Source organism: Sorex fumeus, unplaced genomic scaffold, assembly GCF_029834395.1.
Source record: "Sorex fumeus unplaced genomic scaffold, SorFum_2.1 ptg000035l, whole genome shotgun sequence".
Taxonomy (NCBI): Eukaryota; Metazoa; Chordata; class Mammalia; order Eulipotyphla; family Soricidae; genus Sorex; species Sorex fumeus.
In genome coordinates, this window is record NW_026606092.1 from 39,928,927 (window position 1) to 39,949,874 (window position 20,948).

Below are 20,948 nucleotides of genomic sequence, written 5' to 3' on the forward strand. Positions count from 1 at the left end.
TCAGTATTTTGCTTAATGGCTAAAACAATTAAAAAATAATAGAATTCTTATTTTAAAGAAAATTCTAGTAATCTTTCAACATAGCAAAGCACCTTCTGACTAAGCTAATTGAGCTTTCCAAGTTGACTTTTCAGAAATAATAAGTTTCCTTGAGTTAGTCAATATATATTCCTCACAGAAACTAATCTATCCCAGGGCAATTTTAAGGATTCCAGGAGTACTTCTAGAGGTAACCAACATCTCTACAAGTTCTAATTTGATATGATGGCTTTGAGGTCCCCTTGAAACCACAACTATTCACGTGCTGGGAGTCAGTGTTATTATAAACCAAAATTATTATTATTATTATTATTAAGTAATCCATAACTTAGATTTATTTTCATTGAAAAATATTTTTTTCCAAAAGAAAAAATATGCTGTTATCTTCTCTTCTAATGAGTTTGGTTTCATAACAGATTATTCCTAAAGTCATATAACATCTTGGGTGAGAGGGGGAATAATAATTGAGCAATGATACCAATGTAAGTTGGAAAATGGATAGAAAAAAAGAAGAAACTCTCTTTTTTTGCAGGAGGGAAGACATTCAGTGATGCTGAGGGATTAGCCTGTCTGGGCACTTAGGGATCACACCTGGCAGTGCTTAAGGGGCCATGTGGAATGTCAGGGATCAAACCTGGTTTAGTCATATGCAAGGCAAATGCCCTACCCCTCTGCTATCTCTCAAGCCTGCCCCAATAAGAAACTCTTTTACATCAGAAAAACCAGCCTAATATATACACATTTCAGTGTCATATGAGGGGGGCATCACTGTGATAATGATGGCACTGATGGCTGTAAGACACTGTCATAAAGGCCAAGGATGTGATTCAGTGTTAGAGCAAGTGTGCAGCATATGTGACGCCCCAAGTTCGGCCCTGAGCACTTCCAGATGTGACCCTTGTTAAAAGCAAACAAAAGTCCTCTTACACTCTTTAGCTGTAAAAGATAGTAAGTCTGGTCAATAATTTCATAGAAATTATTCAAATAAATATATATATTTTTAAAGACCCATTTTGTTTTTCAGCCACACCTCGAGATGCTCAGGGGTTACTCCTGGTCCTATGCTCAAGGGAACTGTATGTGGTACCAGGGATTGAACTGGGGTCAGCTGCCTGCAAAGCAAGTGCCTCTACCATGTTATCTCCTTAAACCCACATAGTCTTCTAAAAACACACACCATGCAAGTCTCCAAAATCACCCTGGATTTCCGAAAAATAGTTACAAACTATAAAGAACCAACATTCCCTGATAATTTTTTTTATTAACTTTCTTTCATTAAATTCAGGGGTTGGAGAGATAGCACAGTGGGCAGGGCATTTGCCTTGCACACGGCTGACCGGGTTTGATTCCCAGCATCCCATATGGTCCCCCAAGCACTGTCAGGAATAATTCCTGAGTGCAGAGCCAGGAGTAACCCCTGAGCATCGCTGGGTGTGACCCCAAAAGATAAATAAATAAATAAAAATAAATTCAGGGGCTGGAGTGATAGCACAGCAAGTAGAGCACTTGACCGTACGTGCAGCCGGCCTGGGTTCAATCCCCACCATCCCGTATGATCCTCAAGCACTACCAGGAGTGATCTCTAAATTCAGAAACTGGGGCAATCCCTGAGCATTGCTGGGTACGGTCCCAAAACAAAACAAAACCCAAAAAAACCACACAAATTCAAATAATACTTTACAACCAAAAGACAGAGAGAAAGAGAAGAGGGGTGGGGGGTCGGGGGAGATCTGTAAAGGGAAAACACCATAGACTGTAATTCAAATAGCAGAATTTGGGATTAATTTTGTAAATTTATTTGTCAATCTCAAAAACTCACAGTGGAATAAGGAGCTTAGTACAGGTATGCAAAAGGGAAACCCGTGAGGTTTTCACCAGGATGAACTGGGATTAGCTTTGTAGTTCCTGTAATCTTCTTCACAGAAGAATGCAATTTCAGTTTCATTGGCTATAAGAGAAAAGCAGAAAATGGGAAAATTATAATTTAAAACTTACAAAACTAGGTTTTAAACAAGTAAGGAAATCCCAATTATTCCGATTCAGTGCTTCAGATGCCTCAAATGAAAAAGATGAGTTACTTGTTGGGTTTTACATTTTTTATCAATAAGAAGTACAAGTTGGAGATAACATGAGTCTAGAATTCAAATAAATTAAAGGTGAAATGAAAATTAGGAAAAACAAGAGCAAACAAAAGAATCGGGTTTTCAGGAAATCATAAAACCACTCATTTATAGTCTCCATAACTATCTTAGAAAAAGACAATCTCTTTTTTTTTCCAGATTTGCTATTCAGTTACTGAAGGCAGACGAAAAACTCCTCCCCCCACCCTGAAATTAGCCTGTAGGTATAATAATTTAATACTTAGAGGATCAGTAGAATATTTTACAGATCACTTTACATTCTCCCTCATGACCCATCAAAATATGTGTCTGAAGAAGTTAATTTTTTGCCTGCTTATGATTAATTCATGAGGCTTCAACAATATGCAAAGTGAAAGACACAAATTGGCTTCTACTGCAATACCTTCAAATACCTCTAATTATTCACAGGGGATCCGGCATAGCTAAAGGACCCACAAAGGTTCAGAGCAGTCACCATTCTTTCAACCTAGCAGGTCAAGGACTCTGTCTTCTAAAACAATAAGTCAGCAACATTATTAATTCAGGCTGGAGACAAATCTGATGGAAAGCCTTCCAATTATTAAACATGCAATTCTTTAAGGTGTTGCGCCAACAAGTTCCACATTCATTTTTTAAAATTAAACCAGAAGTTAATACAGTCTGCTTAGCTTTTACAGAAAGAGCAAAAGGGCCTTCAGAATCCCGACAAGAAAACAGACAAGATTATTTGTAATGAATACTGAGCACTCAATTAACATATCCTCTTAAAAACAGACAAGTAAAACTCTTCAAGCCAAATAAATAGGATAAGGAAGGATGACAAGGATTACCACGCTCTCTTCACAACTCTCATCTCATCACTGGAATTTATCACAAAAGAATGGAATTAAAGAGCTTAGCGTGACATTTCATTACAGATGTTTCTGCTGGTATTAAAAATATCAAATTAAATGTTTCTCAATCTTAAGTTATATTTGTTCATTACAGAAAAACAGAAAACTACTGAAAGAAAATGAAGTCAGCACAGTCCGAGGCCCTTATTCCAGCCCTATTGTATCTTCAAGATTAAATAAAGATGAATCTTGATGAAAACCAGCTTGTGAATTTTTGGCAGAATAAACCGGGGGCTTGGGGGTGGGGGTCAGGCAGGGAGTTCTCTGCAGAGAAACTGGGAAATCGATAAGGGAGATGTAAACAAAAGCGCCCTGGACAAAAGGTAAATTCAAGTACAGTTACGTTTTACAAGAAAATGGCATTTCAAAGAATGGGTGAGATGCACCACACTGGGTATCAGTAAAAAGTTTTGTTCTGCTTATTTTAGAAATAAATAAAAGGAGGGTCCTCAAAAAATGCAATATTCAAAGGTAAAAACATTTTGAAACCCATCTTCTTAGAATTTCCTTTGGAAAGGAAAGAAAGCCCCGCAGGCAGACCTGTATCATTTGCAAATGATTCTAGTCATCTTCCTAATGGATGATGAGAGCAAACGCACCAGCTCTTAATAATCACAGAGCAAAGTCTTATCTACGATATGCTATTTACATACAGAACTTCACATAGTGCTTTGCCCACACAGCATTTAACTGGGTACAGGCAAACTGTAATTACAATCTTCACTTCCAGCCGTTGACATTTCTCTGTATCCCTTCAGAGAAACTAATACATCGTACAGCGCTTCAGAATAGTACTAACAGGTTCTGAATAAGCTGATGTAAAAGACTGACAAAGCATTTTTGTCTTGCCACTAGGTTCCCTTGGGCCTAACTAACTTATAGATGAATCCATTATTTATATAAAGAATTTATGCCACCTCTCATAAAACAGCTAAAATGAGATGATCTGGGGTCAAGATTTAATTCTTCCTCTCCTAATGAAAGGACTTTTGTTTCTAGAATAACAAATAGATTACACTTGAATACTTCTGATTGATAAAGCTGGTAAAAAAAAAAGCATTGTTTTCCCTGATATTTACATGGTGGAAAAAGTAATACTAATTAATAGTTTCTCAAAAGATTCTTTGACATAAAACGGATTTTAAGGTTTAGTAATGTGATCCCAAAATAGATATAAAGCGTTTTTTTTAATCTATAAAGCTCTGTTGAAAATGTTTGAGAAAGATTTCATGTACTTATCCTGTAAATTCACTGGCCAATTAAAGTAAAAATGAATCACAAAAGATGCTCAAGGACCTCTACATAATCACCCTTTCCACTATTATCCACATTCTTGTTTCCCAAATTCTACTTAAAATGGCTCCGGAAGAACCCTCAGGAAGTCTGCTGCGTGCCAGTCCCCCAGGGCACCTGATTTTAAATTAAATGTGCTGCGGGCGGTGCACGCGGATACAGAGTGCCTCGGCATGTGAATCCGAAATGAATGTGCAATCTAAAATCCAATAAATACACCGGTTCATCCCTTCGTCTCACTATCAAATGAAATCAAGTAAGAACCCTTCGAGTACATCTGTGGATCATTGTAATGCTGCCTTTCAAGCCTGATGATATGAATACAAGTTGGGACATTCAAATTTTGGATATGACGCTAATAATTTTGTGTTTCTGCACACATACCTTTTGAGAAAAGAAGGGCTTTAAATGAAAGAATCTAAGAAAAACTAACGTTAAATATAAAATATCCAGAAAAATTAAATGCAAGGTCCTGAAACTCTCAACTGACTCAACAGCAATAAACTTATCAACATTTTGTTGCAGTTTCTAAGTCCCTAGCCCCAGACGCTCTGGGTATGAAAGCAGTACCAAGGCACAGGCACGGCTGCCTGAGAACAGAGCAAACCCTGTACACTGTGTGCTACAATGAGTTAATGAGCAGGACAGGCTGTGCTGTAATGATAATTGCAGGTATGAGCCCAGCCAAACTGCACATGAAGGGGCAGGGCCTGGTTTCACAGCCATCCGAGATCTAAAGGACAAAGTTTCACTGTCCCTCCCGTTTAAGGACCTTCCTTCCAAATTCCACAAAACCTAATCGACAAGCCATTCATGATCAGGCTCCCTACCGAGTTACATTTCTCAGCTTTCAGGGAAGGAGGGCAGTAACCCAGAGTCAAATAAATGCCTGGTTACTGTGCGGAGAGCCGGCAAGCTACCGAGAGTATCCCGCCCGCACAGCAGAGCCTGGCAAGCTCCCCGTGGCGTATTCGATATGCCAAAAACAGTAACAACAAGTCTCACAATACAGACGTTGCTGGTGCCCGCTCAAGCTAATTGATGAAATAAATGGGAGGACAGTGCTACTCTGCATTTAATTTAATTTTCTACTTGTTTCAAACATCCGCTTTTAGATTAGCTGGAAGATTTCAGTGTAATGTGTGAAGAAATTAGCGGTGGGGGGAATCTATCCTCTGATAAGACTGTTCTCACGCCTGAGGTTACCAGGATGTGGAGGGGAGGATGGAAACGGAGGGATCACCTCCCTTGTTCTCCCCTGAGCTCTGGAATGCCAAAGTCCCTGGGGAACCCCTGTATCTGCTTCACTGAACCTAATTAAGGCCATGAGGATGTCAGTCTGCAGGACAATCCTCTAAACAAGCCGTGCAGGAAGAAAACCTGTTGCTGCCCTCAGACGCCACCTCCCCACCCCAAAGAGGAACAGAAAGGGCCCCAAATCACCAGGCAACAGAACTCAAACAGGCTCCGGATAAAGAAGAGGTCGGAGAACATCACCACCGTAGCTGTGTGAAGGAGAGGGCTGGCGACAGGACTCCGGATGCCGGTGACAGGCAGAACAGAGAGGAAACTAACCACAAGAGATCAGGTCCAGGTGGCACCCGAACTCTTCCCAGGTGGCTGGACGCCCACCGCGTCTAATATGAAAAATATTTTCAGGCAAACGTGACTGGTGTCAGGAGAGTTATCCTGGCACAATTTCTTTCCTAAACCGGGGGGAATTCAACAGAGAGAGAACCACAGGATGTAGCAAAACAAAAGAGGGGAAAACTAATACCCACCCCACAGAATGCTAAGGGGCCAGTGCATTACTGAAGGGAATTCATTTGTCAAGCTACAACTGTTAGCAACAAGGTAAGAATTTGTTCTAAGCAACAGTTCCTGTTAAAGCCGCCTTCTTTCTTCCTTTGGCAAGGCAAACCTTCTTCACTTATGTATCCTAGCACTAAGTCCACAAGCAAAAACTTCCCCTGCTGTCAGGCAGGGAATATACAATTGGGATCTGCAATGCAGATAAAAGGCCCAAGTAGGAATTGGGGAGTTTCTCTGGGAGAAAGAGAAATCATCAAACAAGTTTGTTACCCTAGTTTCTCCTGCACAGCTTTTCTTTGCCTTTCATGAATTTTGTCGAAAAGTCATAATGATAAATTTGTTACACTGGCATGATTCCCATGGCAACTGGCCGTGATGGACAAGGCACAGCTCTACAGCAGGATCAGTGGTAAAAAAGGAAGCGTGAAGGCTTAGAATTTTTTTTGGGGGTCAAACCCAGCAATGCACAAGGGTTACTCCTGGCTTTGCACTCAGAAATCACTCCTGGCGGTACTCGGGAGACCATATGGGATGCTGGGAATTGAACCCAGGTCAGCCGCATGCAAGGCAAACGCCCTACCTGCCGTGCTATCACTCCAGTCCCAGAATTTTTCTTATACTTCTTAAAATCCTAACCAAACATAAGCACCAAGGCAGGGGAAGTTCCCCAGAAAAATCACACACTTCAAGGGTTATTTTCTCAACTCGACTTCCACTTAAAGATTTTTCACTGCTTTTCAGCATTATCTGGTGCTTTTTTTCCCCCCAGAGCCCAGCAACAAGGCTCCAGGAAAGGAGGGGACAGCACAGGTGAGGGACACCCCCCACCCCAATCCATCATCCATTCACTCTCCTTCCACCCCCATGCACAAATACCTGAAATCACCCATGACCCAGGCTGCATGCTTTCGGAGCAGGAGGGCACTGTGAAACCCTTAAATCATTCCTCACAGTGAAGGAGAGTGGGCAGGGCTCGATTCTGATCAAAGACAGATTCCAACGAGCAAAAGCGACACAGAGGGATTTGGTTCCCGTACTTACAAGTGGCTCACTACATACATCTGAAATTAATGACAAAGGACAACTGAACCTTTCAAAAAATTCAAGGCATCTGTCAACTTCCCTCTCCAGAAATGGTTTCCAAATAAGAATTTCTGACAATGTTTATACACATTGCTCCCGGTAATAGTAAGTACATTCTTTTATTCAATCTGCATAACCCTTTAAAATAGACTTTATTATTTGTTTTGTTTTACAGAAATCAGGCCAGAGGATAGTACACCAGGTAGGGAGGGCATGTGCCTTGCAGGTGGCTGACCCAGGTTCAATCCTGGCATCCCATATAACCCCCCAAGCACCGCAAGGAGTGATTTCTGAGTGCAGAGCCAGGAGTGATCCCTAAGTATCACCTAGTGTGACCCAAAAAGAAAAAAGCAAAAAGTTGTTTTACAGAAATCAAGATAGAAGTTCAGAGAAGCTTAAACAGTTTACAGAAGATCACACAGGAAGTAAGTTTCAAGAGCCAAGTCTTTAAAATCGGCTTCTTAATTTACCAGTTATCTACATAAGCTATCGCACAAAATTTTAGACTAGAAGAAAGGGGGAAATGGGGAATCAGCATGGACACCCAGAGAAATCACTTCTACACTTTTGGTCGATGCTCTTTCCTCTACACACCTGCAGGCATGCACTTAGGAAGAGACACATTTAAAAACAATGGTAAATCACACAGCACACTCGACTTGCAGTCACTGAATAGTTACACACAGGGAGATGAAGCCCACCTGCTCTGTGGAAGAGCACCGCGCCCACAGGAAGGGGGACAGCCGAGGACACACATGCCTGTGGGCCAGGTAGCAGACAAGACAGAGAGTTGCGTAGGTCAGAGGCCCACAGAAAGCTAGGGGCTAAAGAGGAGTAGCACACGAGGGTCCATCTCTGGCACCCAAAGACAGGCTCCGACAGAGCGAGCAGTGTCAGGCCGGGAGGGCCACAGACTCCGCTGCCTCCTAACTGAACCGCCAACAACAGGGAGGCTCAATGTGCAGGAACATTTCTCTCTGTCCTAAGAAACGAACGATTTTTCACCAAATTTCAGCTATTTCGTTGATGGGAAGAATTTCTTGTTTCTTTTTCATGTCCATGAAAAGAGGTCTTTATAAAGTCAGGCCAGTAACTGCCTGTCATATGTGCTCAAACTATTTTTTTTTCATAGTTTACTGGTGCTCATTTAACTCTGTTAGTTTTCTGGGTGGCCCAATTGATCACTTCTCCCTGCTTTACGGCTGCTGCCTGTAAGATCTCGTTTAGAAGGTTCTTCTCAAGATTATGACACCACCGAGCTAAATTTAGCTTATCACATGGTCACATGTTAACATTTAACCCAGCTAGAACTGAATTTGGAATGAAGACTGAGATAGGATTTTAAGTTATTAACCAGAAGGCTTCAACAAACAGGCCAGACACCATTTCCTGGTGAACTCACTCTTTCTATGCTTGTTTGAGATATCCAAACTTTTATTAGATAGTAAAATCTTACCTTTTGTGTTGAGTTTGTTTTGAAATTTCTCAGTCTTTTCTATAGAGGTGACTGTCAATTCTCAGGTCAGGAAAGCCTGTTAGATTCATTATAACTAAGCCCTAACAACCAGTATACCTTCTCAGTGCCTTATGCTAAAAATGATACAATGTCTTTTTTTTTCTTTTTGGGTCACACCCAGCAATGCACTACTCCTGGCTTTGCACTCAGGAATTACCCTAGCAGTGCTCATACGGGATGCTGGGAATCGAACCTGGGTTGGCCATGTGCAAGGCAAATGCCCTACCCACTGTTCTACCACTCCAGCCCTGATACAGTATCTTTTGACGAGTTAAATCCCAAATAAAAAAGAGTGTTTTAAATAATAACCATCAACCCTATGCATTCATGGAAAGACACTAAATCTAGCACATAGTGTAGATAACAGAAAACATGTCTGAAATTTCGTACCATCCTACTTAAGACCCTATTTAAATTGGAAATTTTGCCAAAAACTCGCTTTAGCCACGTGTGCCGTTCAAAGCAAAAGCCTGATGTACAAGCTGAAAATAGCACAACGGAACATCCGTCATGAAATATCTCAAGCTTCCTCACAGGGCTCTCCTCTCCCAGTACACATAAATAATGGTCAAGTTCACGGTGATTTGTGATATTTCATTCGTCACAGACCACAAAGGACAGTCAGTCACAATACTTCCACTCTCCCGTAGCCCGCTTCAAATCTCCCCTCTGTTTGCCAGAGGAGCCTTGAGTGTGCATATCAGCAGAATTAGAGTGACATCTAATGGTCACAAAACACGTCACACAGCATTTCTTCACAATAGAACGACACGCATATTCCAGGCCGAAGGGCTAAGGCGGGCAATTTGTCAGCGGCACACACTAAGCTCCTACTTGAAATTCCATGACTAGGTCGGCCCCGAATGATCCTGGATGATGGTCGGAAACCACGCTGCATGTTAGACAAACAACATCTCACTTCATTATTCCATATTAGTTCTCCCAGGCTCGTTTCTCTCAAACCATCAGTTCAAACGCTGCTGATAACAGTAAGTAGGTTATTAAGGAAGTAATAACCTGTCAATCACTTAACATAACCCTCAGCAGAATTCTGAGCATACCTCCTGCAAAAGAACTATTTGCATTCTGCACACTTGGAGAGCAGGTATCTGCTGCCCTCGGTTGGATGATCTGAATGTACATCACTCTCATCTTCCTCCTCTGAATAATTAGCAGGTACCGCCAAGTGCCTGGGGGAGCACAGGGTTCGCACGAGCAATCCCAGCAGCCCCGGCCAGGTAGCCCAGACAGGCCAGGAGAGCAGGAGCCCTCTCAGCAGTACTCGGCTTTCTTGCTCACCGATTCCAGCGGCTTTCAGGGTGCTGTCTTCTTTCAGCAGGAGCCTGTCGTCATCCTCCAAACTCAACACAAGTTCGTTTGTCTAGAAAGCAAGAAAATTTGTATGTCATCCAGCTTTTGTAGTGTGTGTGAGTGTGTGTGTGTGTGTGAGAGAGAGAGAGAGAGAGAGAGAGAGAGAGAGAATTGAAACTCGGAGCCTCACGCATGCAAGGCAAGGGAGTATGTTATCTCCTGCTGAGCCCCATCCCCAGCCCTCAGTTCCTCAGTTCTTTCCTGTGACTCCGATTAAGAAAGGTTCCTCTGAGACAGGCCACAGTTCCTTCGGGTTGGAGTTCTAATCTAAGTCACATACTGCCCCACTGTCCTAAGGACGGACTTGGACAGAGACTGAGCACCTGCTGAGTTCACGCCCAATACAGGCCCGAAGAGCTCAGAGCTCCATCTGAAAAGTCAGGCTCCGCCCTGCTGAGCTGCGTGTTCTCTGCCCTAACCGCAAAATTGCAGCTTCCTCGGCTATCACAAAGGAGAGCGCAAGGGCGCCTTTTCCATTGGTGTGTCAGGGTGACAGAAGAGGAAGCACATGAAACTCCCAACACTGCTAGTGTTTACAGTTCTCTGTGTGTGTAGTCGGGGTGGGGGATGGGGTCCTCAGTATCGTCTCACCTCTTTCTCACGGTAACCCAGCAGGAATCAGAGGCTGAGATGCAGACCCAGACACTGTGGAACTAAGGTTGAAGCTCTGGCTCATCTGATGTTTAATTTCGTTGTTTGTTGGAGCCCTTCCCAGGAGGGCTTGGGAAGATCAAAGCAGGGGCCACTACATGCAAGGCCTGTGCGCTACTGCGGGAGTCACATCCCTGGCCCCCCAGTCTGACTTCGGAGAGTGGGAAGCTTGCCTCAAATGTCCAGCGTCTGCATCTTTAAAGAACCTTGCCCTACCTGGCAAATGCACTGTCTCATGCCCTACTGAAACAAGAACATCTCTGGGGAACTTCAGGTCGGGGAAGTTGAGTTTGTCCTCCGCTATGCGACAATTCAATTAAACAGCATACATTTAGGAGAAAATTCTGAGTGGGTGTCTATCCCCACATAGCACATGCTGGTGACCTCTAAAGCTGGGCACAGAAGAGCATGCAACCATTTAGCCACAAAATGCCGATCTTTGAACTATAGCTAGAACTGGAGAGAGAGAATGGGGCTAAGGTACTTGCCTTGCATGCCACCAGCCTTAGTTCAATCCCAGGCACTGAATATGGTCCCGCAAAGATAGCTCTCTCTCTCTCCAGCCCCACAAAGATTTTTTTATTTTTTTTTTGGGGGGGGGATGAATACCCAGTAGTGCTCAGGGCTTACTCCTGACTCTGAGCTCAGGGATCACTCCAGGCAGTGCTCGGAGGACCGTAAAGGATGCTGGCATCAAACTCGGGTCAGCCGCACCTGGATGGGAAAGGTGATAGGCTGGGCCCGTGAAGCTTCTAGGACAGAATGCAGAAGAGGAAAGAGCCGCAAGTGGAAGAGGCATAAATGGGGGCATGTCGGTGCATTGTTCTGGAGTTTTGATATTGTATTTGCAAAAACACATGGGCTCCTTTCCTGATAAAAGGCGAAGAGGACTCTTGACTCATTCCTAGGAGATACAGTCTGCATCGAACTAGAACTATTATGGGTTGGAAGAAAGCTTGTATAAAGTCAAATTCCCAAAATATTCAAAGTGGCTTAATTTATTTTAAGAATCCTTCCTTAAATAAATACATTGCTCAAGGCTGGAGGGTCAGGAAGCTTGCCTTGCATTTGGTCAACCCTGGTTCAATCCCCAGCACTACATGTGATACTCTGAGCACCACCAGGGGTCACTATGGAGCAAAGAACCTACTACAAAGGGGTAAGAGTTGGGTTGTTTAACGGAGAAGGCCAGAGAAGAGGATTTATGGCGCCATTATAATGGAAGTAAATTTGTTTTTGCACTAAGACAACCAACAGTGACTACTTGCTGCATGATACTGTATAGAACATATATATGAAGCTTACCTTTGATTTATGTGCTTGATGAATAATCTTTAGTTTATCTGAAAGAAAAAAAAACAAGTTGTCTTTTTAAAACCATTTCTAATGTTTTTAATGAGAGAGGGCAGTGGTTATGAAACTGCAAATTTTAAGTTAAAACCAGGCTCAAAACCTAGGATCCACTATAGCAAGGGAAACGACTCAGAGTGCTGGAACACCACCTTGCTCACAAGAGTCCCAGATTTGATTCCTGGCTGTGTATAGTGGGAATTCCCCACCCCCAGCACCCCCAAAATCTAGTGAACATTAAACAAAATTAAAATACTCTGTAGATTAAACATCAAGATATCACTGTATAAAGACATCATGAAACCTTGGTCTGTGACACACCTAACTAACCATTGGAGTACTCACCTTCATCCCCTCCTCCCTGTCTCTACCACACTGGCCCCACCCAAAGTTTCCAGAACGCCCAAGATAGGCTTTCTGGAGTATCAATGGGGCAGATAGTCTGGAGAATCACAGGAACTACTGTGGACAGGGAGGGAAAGAGGGGGATCAAAGGGGGTGAGAGAGGAGGAAAGGGAAGGAGGGAGAGAGGGAGGGAGAGGGAGAGGGAGAGGGAGAGGGAGAGATATCTTGGACAGAGAAAAATGACCAGACCCAAATCAAAAGGGACATGGGGAGGCCAACCCCCTTTTCCAAAACTGGAAGCCAAGGACATGTGGGCACAGAGGCAAGTCTCCTTTCCGGGGCACCCCTTACCTTGCCCCCAACTCTCAAGTGTCCTCTTACAATAAAGCCTTTAGTGTATCCCCTCAGCCAAATTCTTTTTTTTTTGCTTGTTTTTGTTTTTATTTTTGTATTCAGGCCACTCCTACTAATGCTCAGGGGATACTCCTGGCTCTGCGCTCAGATATTACTCCTGGTGGTGCTCAAGGGACCATATGGGACCATTTGACTTGGCATCGAACCCAGGCTGGCTGCACGCAAGGCAGTCTACCCACGGTACTATCTCATGAGCCCCTACCATTTAAATTCTTTACCTAGGTTTGAACAAAGATCTTGCCTTTGAGTGCCAAGAGGGTCCTCATCCTTCTACCCCACCACTACCATCAAAATATACTACTATGTCTATGTGCCCTAATCTGATGTCAACTTGGTAAGTTTTTGTTTTGTTTTGCTTTTTGGCTTTGCACTCAGATCACTCCTGGCAGTCCATGCGCAAGATAGGCACCCCAATCACCGTACCATCTTTCTAACTGGCTGAACCAGATTCAACTCCAGAAACTCCATATGGTCTTCCAAACCCATCAGGAGTGAGCCCTGAGTTTAGAACCAGGAGTGAGCCCTGGAAATCTTTCTGAATATGCCCCCCAAAACCAGATTGTCAAATAATATAAAAAATATTAAATTGACTTAAACATTAGTCAAAGCATGTGTAAATCCAAATGTGCACATGCACACACACACACACACACACACACACACACACACCCCTCAGAATAGATTCAGTGGAAGGAGGCCAGTCATCCCACAGCCGAGCTACTACTCACTGTTTAAAAAAAATTTCATTTGAGTAAATCTGAGATATAACTGACTTTATTAAATGATCTGTGAATCTCAAAACATCTCAGATGGCAAGTAGAAAGACACTCCCATGGAATGTGGGTGGGACAAGATTATTTTAGGTCCTGCAAGTTTAGCTTCTTTTGGAAAAGGTAGATTGATTTTTATCAGGAAGATTACCTCACAAGTTCTGAGCAGGAAATTCCAGACTAATTGGTTCAGAATGCCACCCTGAGGCCTGGGAGATAGTGTGTACAGTTGAACATGGTAGCCTGGCGAGCAGCTGACCAGGTGAGATACCCAGCACCTACCTCCCACACTGCACACGGTTACCCCAGCACCACCAGAGTGATCCTGAGCACAGAGCCAGGTGTAAGCCCTGAACACTGTTGGATGTGGCCCCAAAACCAAATACACAAAACGAAAGAGGCAGAATCTGCAGTGATGTTGCATATGAAGTCTGGGTTTGATGATAAGGAGCTTGGTACAAATGACTCGGGTTGGGCGGCTAAGTCTCCCCTTTTGAACTTCACTCTTAGAATTCAAACACTACCAAGGATCCCTGGTGACCTGTGAGCAGGGCTGCTTATATCCAGAAAAGGGCACCATCTGCTTCTTTGGGGTTCAAATATTGCACAAGATCACACCACTGGATGTGTGATATTCAACAATTTCTTCTTCACACTTTATTCTTTTAGTCTTAAAGTCAGGTCATGCTATAAATTCCCAGTTAGGAATTTCTCCACATTGAGGAAAATTCTAACTCCGCCAACATCAGCTTTTAATGATGTAACAGACATCATACAATCAATTTGATGTCAGAAGTTTCCAACGCTTCCCTCAGTTTTACTTATCCTAAAATGTATTTCCACCATGTCACTTGATTCAGTGAAAAATTCCAATATTGAAATGAAATGAAGGGATTTATATTTTAAAAGAGTCCTTGATTTAGCTATATTCTAATAAAACAGAATAGGGTGCCTAACACAGTTAAGGGAGACTCTGAATTACACATTAGTCATCTTTCAATTATCAACTGTAATTTTTAGCACAAGATCATTCAGTTACCGAAGGTAATTTAAGGTAGGATCTCAGCCAACCTCATACAGCTTTATGAGATGAATTAGCAGCCCCACCCTGCCAACAACCACCATTTACTGTGTACACTGCAGGGAAATAAAATCTGACATTCTGATTAAAAAATAGGTATCTGGCATGAGGATCATTTCCTAAGAGGGGATTTGAAGGTTGGGTGAAGGTTGTGCTTTTGTAAGAGACACAGGTGTCAAAGAAAGGGCTCCTCTCTGAAATTTTGCTTAAGACCTGACCTCCTGAACTCTTATCCATGGAGATGGTAATTACTTAAAGTATGCCAGGCCTAGTTTCTGGGCCTTCCCTGGTGATGGGTCCCCACTTTGGGCTCCTTTGTCTTTGTTGTTGCTGTTATGTTTTGGGGAAACACCCAGCAGTGCTCAAGGCATATTCTTGCTGTGCCACTTAGGGATCACCCCTGGCTCAGGGGACCCTCTGTAGTGCCAGGCAAGTACCTGAACCCCTTACTATCTCTTGGGTCCCTGGCTCATTTATTTTAGAAGTGATTTCATTGATGGCTGAGGCCATTTTGGTGAGTTACCCAGTTTTATCGCTGGAGCGATAGCACAGCGGGTAGGGCGTTCGCCTTACAAGCGGCCAACATGGCCGACCCGAGTTCGATTCCTCCGCCCCTCTCGGAGAGCCCGGCAAGCTACCGAGAGTATTCGATATGCCAGACACAGTAACAACAAAGTCTCCAATGGAGACGTTACTGGGCCCGCTCGAGCAAATCGGCGATCAACGGGAGGGCCTTTACCTTCACCTTTACCTTTACCCAGTTTTATAGTTTCTCTCATGTACAGTAGGGGTAAACATTTTACTATTAAACTTTCTCTCTCTCTCTTTCTCTCTCTCTCTCTCTCTCTCTCTCTCTCTCTCTCTCTCTCTCTCTCTCTCTGTGTGTGTGTGTATGTATCTTTTTTCTTTACAATCTGTTTGAAGCTATTTGCCTGCCATCAAAATATCTAGAGAGGTAGAAAGAAATTCCTCCTAAGCCCCCTTCCCACTCCTCCATATGCACACTGAGTAAGTGATTTAAAAATAAGAAAGCGTCCGGGCCAGAGTGATAGTACAGCGGGTAGGGCGTTTGCCTTGCACGTGGCCAACCTGGGTTCGAACCCGGCATCCCATATGGTCTCCCAAGCACCGCCGGGTGTAATTCCTGAGTGCAGAGCCAGGAGGAACCCCCGAGCATCACTGGTGTGACCCAAAAAGAAAAAAAAAACTCTTGTGCTTTAGAAACACCCAACTTGGTGAGGGAAAATCAATAATGGGTACGGGTACCAATAAAATTCAAGGAGCGGCTCTGAAAAAATCTGGCAGCAAGAAGTAGCACTTTGCATTAAGATCAGGGCGGTGGAGAGATGGACAGAAAGTGAAATCAGACTCAGAGCCCTTGCCCCTCTGGGGCGTCCAGCATGCTCTTCTTCCATGGAGCAGGGAGGAAGGGCTAAGTACAGGTGAAAAAGTAACACTTTGGCTTCTTTGCTGAACGAAGCAGCAGACTGTTAATGGGTCCAACATCAGAGTTTATCAAAACCTCTGGTGATTCTCGAATTTCTTTAGAGATAAATGTGTTCATTTATTTATTCTGCCAACTCATCTGAATAGTAAAGGAAGAAAGACTAGGACACAGGATAAGGTGGCATGATATAAAAGGTCCATTATCTACCACCATGATGATCAGCACCCACATATTCTTATGCTCTGGGTGGGGGGTTGGGAGGAGGCACACCTAGGGGTGCTCAGGGCTTCCTCTTGCTCTATGCTCAGGAATCTATCTTGGCATCTTTCAGGGGACCCTCTGTGGTGCTGGGACTAAATTTGGGCTGACTGTGTGCAAGTGCCTTAATCTTTGTACTATCTTCTCTGACCCTAGCTGATGCTTTTATTAATTAAAATGTATAGTTCAAAATAAGTTACATAACACTTGTTTGAACACACACATATACACACACCATGCAAGGAAGGAAACATGTAAATATTCTCATTTAAGTGACATCTGCAGGCTAATTCAAGTTTAAGGTTATTTCAAGTCATTGTACTTTGAAAGCGTGAACTAACATGTTTCATATTTACTTAATCATTTTTAACCATTCTCTTATTTAATATTGAGTATGCAAACTTTTTTTTAATTTTTATTAGTGAGACACCATGAGGTATAGTTGTAGACTTATAAATTTTGTGCTTGGGTTTCAATTATACAATAATCAAATACCCACCCCTCCACCAGTGCTAGTATGCAAACTTTTTATGTCCAATAAGTCTAAGTATTTTCCACTTGGTGCCTCCAATTTCTCATACACCCCTTATAACCTCACAGTTAGTCACCAGATATTAAAATGCAGACACACGATGAAGATTGTGATTTCCAAGTATTTTAGGTCATAAGTTGTTCTGCCAAATGAGAACAGAATTAAAAACCACTCCAAGAATTGATCTAAGCTAATCAAAAATTTATGCTCTGAAATGTCTGTACCAAGTAACAGAGATATTTATTGGGTTCAGCATAATTTCAAATAAAGTCTCAAATTCAAAGTTTGGTATCACTTAACTTTAGATTAATAAGTATATGATCTTTACACTGAAAAGTAAAACTAAGTTTTGCTATGTAACATGCTTAAACTTCTGCTTATTTCAATTTCTAATTATATTTAAATTTTTTTTTTAATCTTAGGCACCATAGTTTACAATACTGCTAATGGTAGGAGTCCACATATAACACATTCCAGTACCACATCCTCCACTACAGTTTCCTTTTCCCTCCACCATTGTCCCAGAGTAATTATTTTTTAACTCCCTGTCTTTAATAACTTTTACTTATCTTTTTACTTGGCAATGAAATTTATTTATTTAACAAAATACAGGATTCCTGCTTCTAAATAAACTTCCAAATTTGTTAAAACTCAACAGTTAAAAAAATTTGTTTAAGGGGCAGGGGATCTAATCAGATACGTCTTCAAAGAAGACACACAGATGCTGAATAGGCAGTGAAAAGACCATGATTATCTTTTTTTTTTTTTTGCTTTTTGGGTCACACCCGGTGATGCTCAGGGGTTACTCCTGGCTCATGCACTCAAGAATTGCTCCTGGCGGTGCTCAGGGGACCATATGGGGTGCTGGGAATCGAACCTGTGTCGGTCATGTTGGCTGCGTGCAAGGCAAACGCCCTACCCGCTGTGCTATCGCTCCAGCCCCAACCATGATTCTCTTTTAACTTTTAGGGAAACACAAATCAAAACAAGAAGGAGGTATCACCTCACCCCAGAGAGAATGGCTCTTTTCCAAAAGACAAGAAACAAGTGTGGGAGAGGATGAGGAGAGAAGGGAATCCACGTATACTCGGAGTCGGGATGCACGCTGGTGCCCCCATTATGGAAAGCAGTAGAGAGATTCTCCAAAATTAAAACTAGAAACCCCATACAATCCAGCTGTCCCATTTTTGCTACTTACAAAAACAATACAAAGGCACTGGTTCCAAGAGATACACGTATTGTGTCTGCATATGTGTACCCTCCTTGTAGCACTAAACATAGCCAAGAACTGGAGGCAACCCAAGTACCCACTCACTGTTGAATGGATAAAGACACAACACAGGGACACAATGGAATGCCGTTCACTTATAAAAATCCAGGGAATCCTGAGTTCACTTATGAAAGCACAGGGAATCCTGCTAGTCGCAATAACATGAACCCAATGCCTACAGAGTATTATCCTAGTGAAAAAGGCCAGACTGAGGACCGAAGCTGTATGATTTCACTCCTGTGAAGGAAACAAGTAAAGAGATGAATTACAGAAAACAAAATTACAGAAAAAAATTTCGGAGGTTAGACAGATTGTACAGCAAATAGGGCCCTTGCCTTGAATGTGGCCGACCCAGATTCAATCCCCGGCATCCCATATGGTCCCCTGAACCCACCAGGAGTGATTCCTGACTAAAAAGTCAGGAGTAACCCCTGAGCACCACTGGGGGTGGCCCCAAAAACATAAAATAAAGTAGCACTGTACTGTAGCACTGTCCTCCAGCTGTTCATCGATTTGCTCGAACGGGCCCAGTAACGTCTCCATTGTGAGACTTATTGTTACTGTGTGTGGCATATCCAATATGTCATGGGTAGCTTGCCAGGCTTTGCCGTGCGGGCAAGATACTCTCGGAAGCTTGACGGGCTATCCAAGAGGGGTGGAGGAATCGAACCCGGGTCACCCAGGTTGGTCACGTGCAAGGCAAACGCCCTACCCGCTGTGCTATCGTTTCAGCCCAAAATAAAATAAAACAGCTGCTGTTTACCGAAGGTGAAGAGGAAAGAAAGGTGGGTGGGTGAAGTGGAGAAGGAGGCCAGATGAATTACAGTGGACCACAGATCACACTGTTGCTTGTCATTTTAATGTCATTTATATGCATGTTGGTTTTCATTGACACACACCTGAAACTTGCATAACATTATCAAGCAGTTTCAACTTTAATAGAGCTAATAAAAATAAAATTAAAATTCACAGCAACAGTAAACCATAGACTATATTAACTTTTTTTGGAAGAGGCTAACAAAACTGTTTACCGTATTTATAACTTCTGAATGGAGGTGGCAGGCTGGTCCTTACAGGCACATCTAGAAGAGAGAGATTATTCTTATTATAAAATATTCAAACAGACACACACTACACGAATACAGAACAAACAGAATCTTTTGATTCTGTTCTACACATCCAGATGTGATACATGCTCCCTGGTGGCCTAGAGGTTAGGATTCGGCGCTCTCTAGGACAATGTCATACTCTGTTACGAGGACATTCTGGGGGTCAGAAGGATGGCACAGGGCCCAGGACATGTGTTGCAAGCACAGTCCCCTGCACTGTGACATGTCTCGGAGTGATCCTAAAGGCTCCACTGTTTGTGAGTGTTTGTGACTGGCAGCCCTACTGGTGGGGATCACTGTCCCACAGGAATTTCCAAGTTCCACAACCACAAGGGGTGATCCTTGATGAGCACCACAACTAAATGTGTGAGCACTAGAGCCCATGATGTGTGTGTGATCCCGTCATTGGAACAATAGGGAAGGGAAGGAAAGGGAGGGAAGGGAAGGGAAGGGGAGGGGAGGGGAGGGGAGGGGAAGGGAAGGGAAGGGAAGGGAAGGGAAGGGAAGGGAAGGGAAGGGAAGGGAAGGGAAGGGAAGGGAAGGGAAGGGAAGGGAAGGGAAGGGAAAAGAGGAAGGGTGGGGCAAGAGGGAGGAAAGCGGCGAGAGTGCAGGAGATAGGAGAGGAAGGGAAGGGGAGGGAAAGAGGAGAGAAAATAAAAATAGACCATCCAAATCTAAGGATGGTCTATTGGTAACCCCCAAACTTGGTACATATGGACGGTAAGATGTTGAGCTGTGACAAGATATAAATCTGAGGACTCTGCGGGTTATTATTGGTCAGCAGTAGTGAAACAAAAAAGATCTAGAACAATCATACTACTCGAAATAACCTATAAGTCCACACAATTGGTGGGGAGAGATAAGGTAAGGTAAAGGTAAAGGCCCTCCCGTTGATCGTCGATTTGCTCGAGCAGGCCCAGTAACGTCTCCATTGGAGACTTTGTTGTTACTGTGTCTGGCATATCGAATACTCTCGGTAGCTTGCCGGGCTCTCCGAGAGGGGCGGAGGAATCGAACTCGGGTCGGCCATGTTGGCCGCTTGTAAGGTGAACACCCTACCCGCTGTGCTATCGCTCCAGCCCTTTGTTGTTACTGTGTTTGGCATATCGAATACTCTCGGTAGCTTGCCGGGCTCAGAGAAGAGTAAAAAAATGCTTCAAATAGTGTTTCAGGGGGGCAATAGAATAGCACAGGGCCTCTAAGCCCTGCCCTGCAAGCACATGGTTACAAGCTCAAACCCCTGGTGTTCCACATGCCTGGGGTACGCTCCTGGCAAACATGCTGTCTGAGCCTGGCAGCTCTCCTGACCATGAGCCTCAAGCCCAGTTTCCAGCCATGCCATGGTCAGGTGTATATAAGCACTACAACAGGGGGTGCAAGGTCTGGTGGGCACCATCACTAAACAAGATTTGCAAGTGCCAGTACCAGGAAGTGTGACTTCTTGTGAGCACTGTAGTGGCCCTGGTAAGCACCACAACCATAACTCATGTGCCTCAACCAAGACTGGGTCCCCTGGCAAATACGTCTATAAGCACCACCATGCAAGCAATGCAGAACAGTGAACCCCACAGACGAGCAAACAAGCACCACAACC

The 20,948-nt window shown here is 43.4% G+C and overlaps 1 protein-coding gene across 4 annotated transcripts in view; it reads right to left on the reverse strand.

Moving 5' to 3' along the window:
• Positions 1–1,819: 1,819 nt before the first annotated feature.
• Positions 1,820–20,948, reverse strand: part of CUNH2orf76 (chromosome unknown C2orf76 homolog) — a 55,861-nt gene continuing 36,732 nt past the window's right edge. For 3 of the 4 annotated variants that reach the window (XM_056117601.1, XM_056117600.1, XM_056117599.1), the window contains 4 exons: positions 19,277–19,327; positions 12,084–12,121; positions 10,056–10,137; positions 1,820–1,987 (listed from right to left, as the gene is read on the reverse strand). In XM_056117601.1, coding sequence (XP_055973576.1) covers positions 1,911–1,987; positions 10,056–10,137; positions 12,084–12,121; positions 19,277–19,327 — 248 coding nt within the window. In that variant the 3' untranslated portion in view covers positions 1,820–1,910. The remainder of the gene's footprint in view (positions 1,988–10,055; positions 10,138–12,083; positions 12,122–19,276; positions 19,328–20,948) is intronic. The other variant, XM_056117598.1, reaches the window with a different exon arrangement.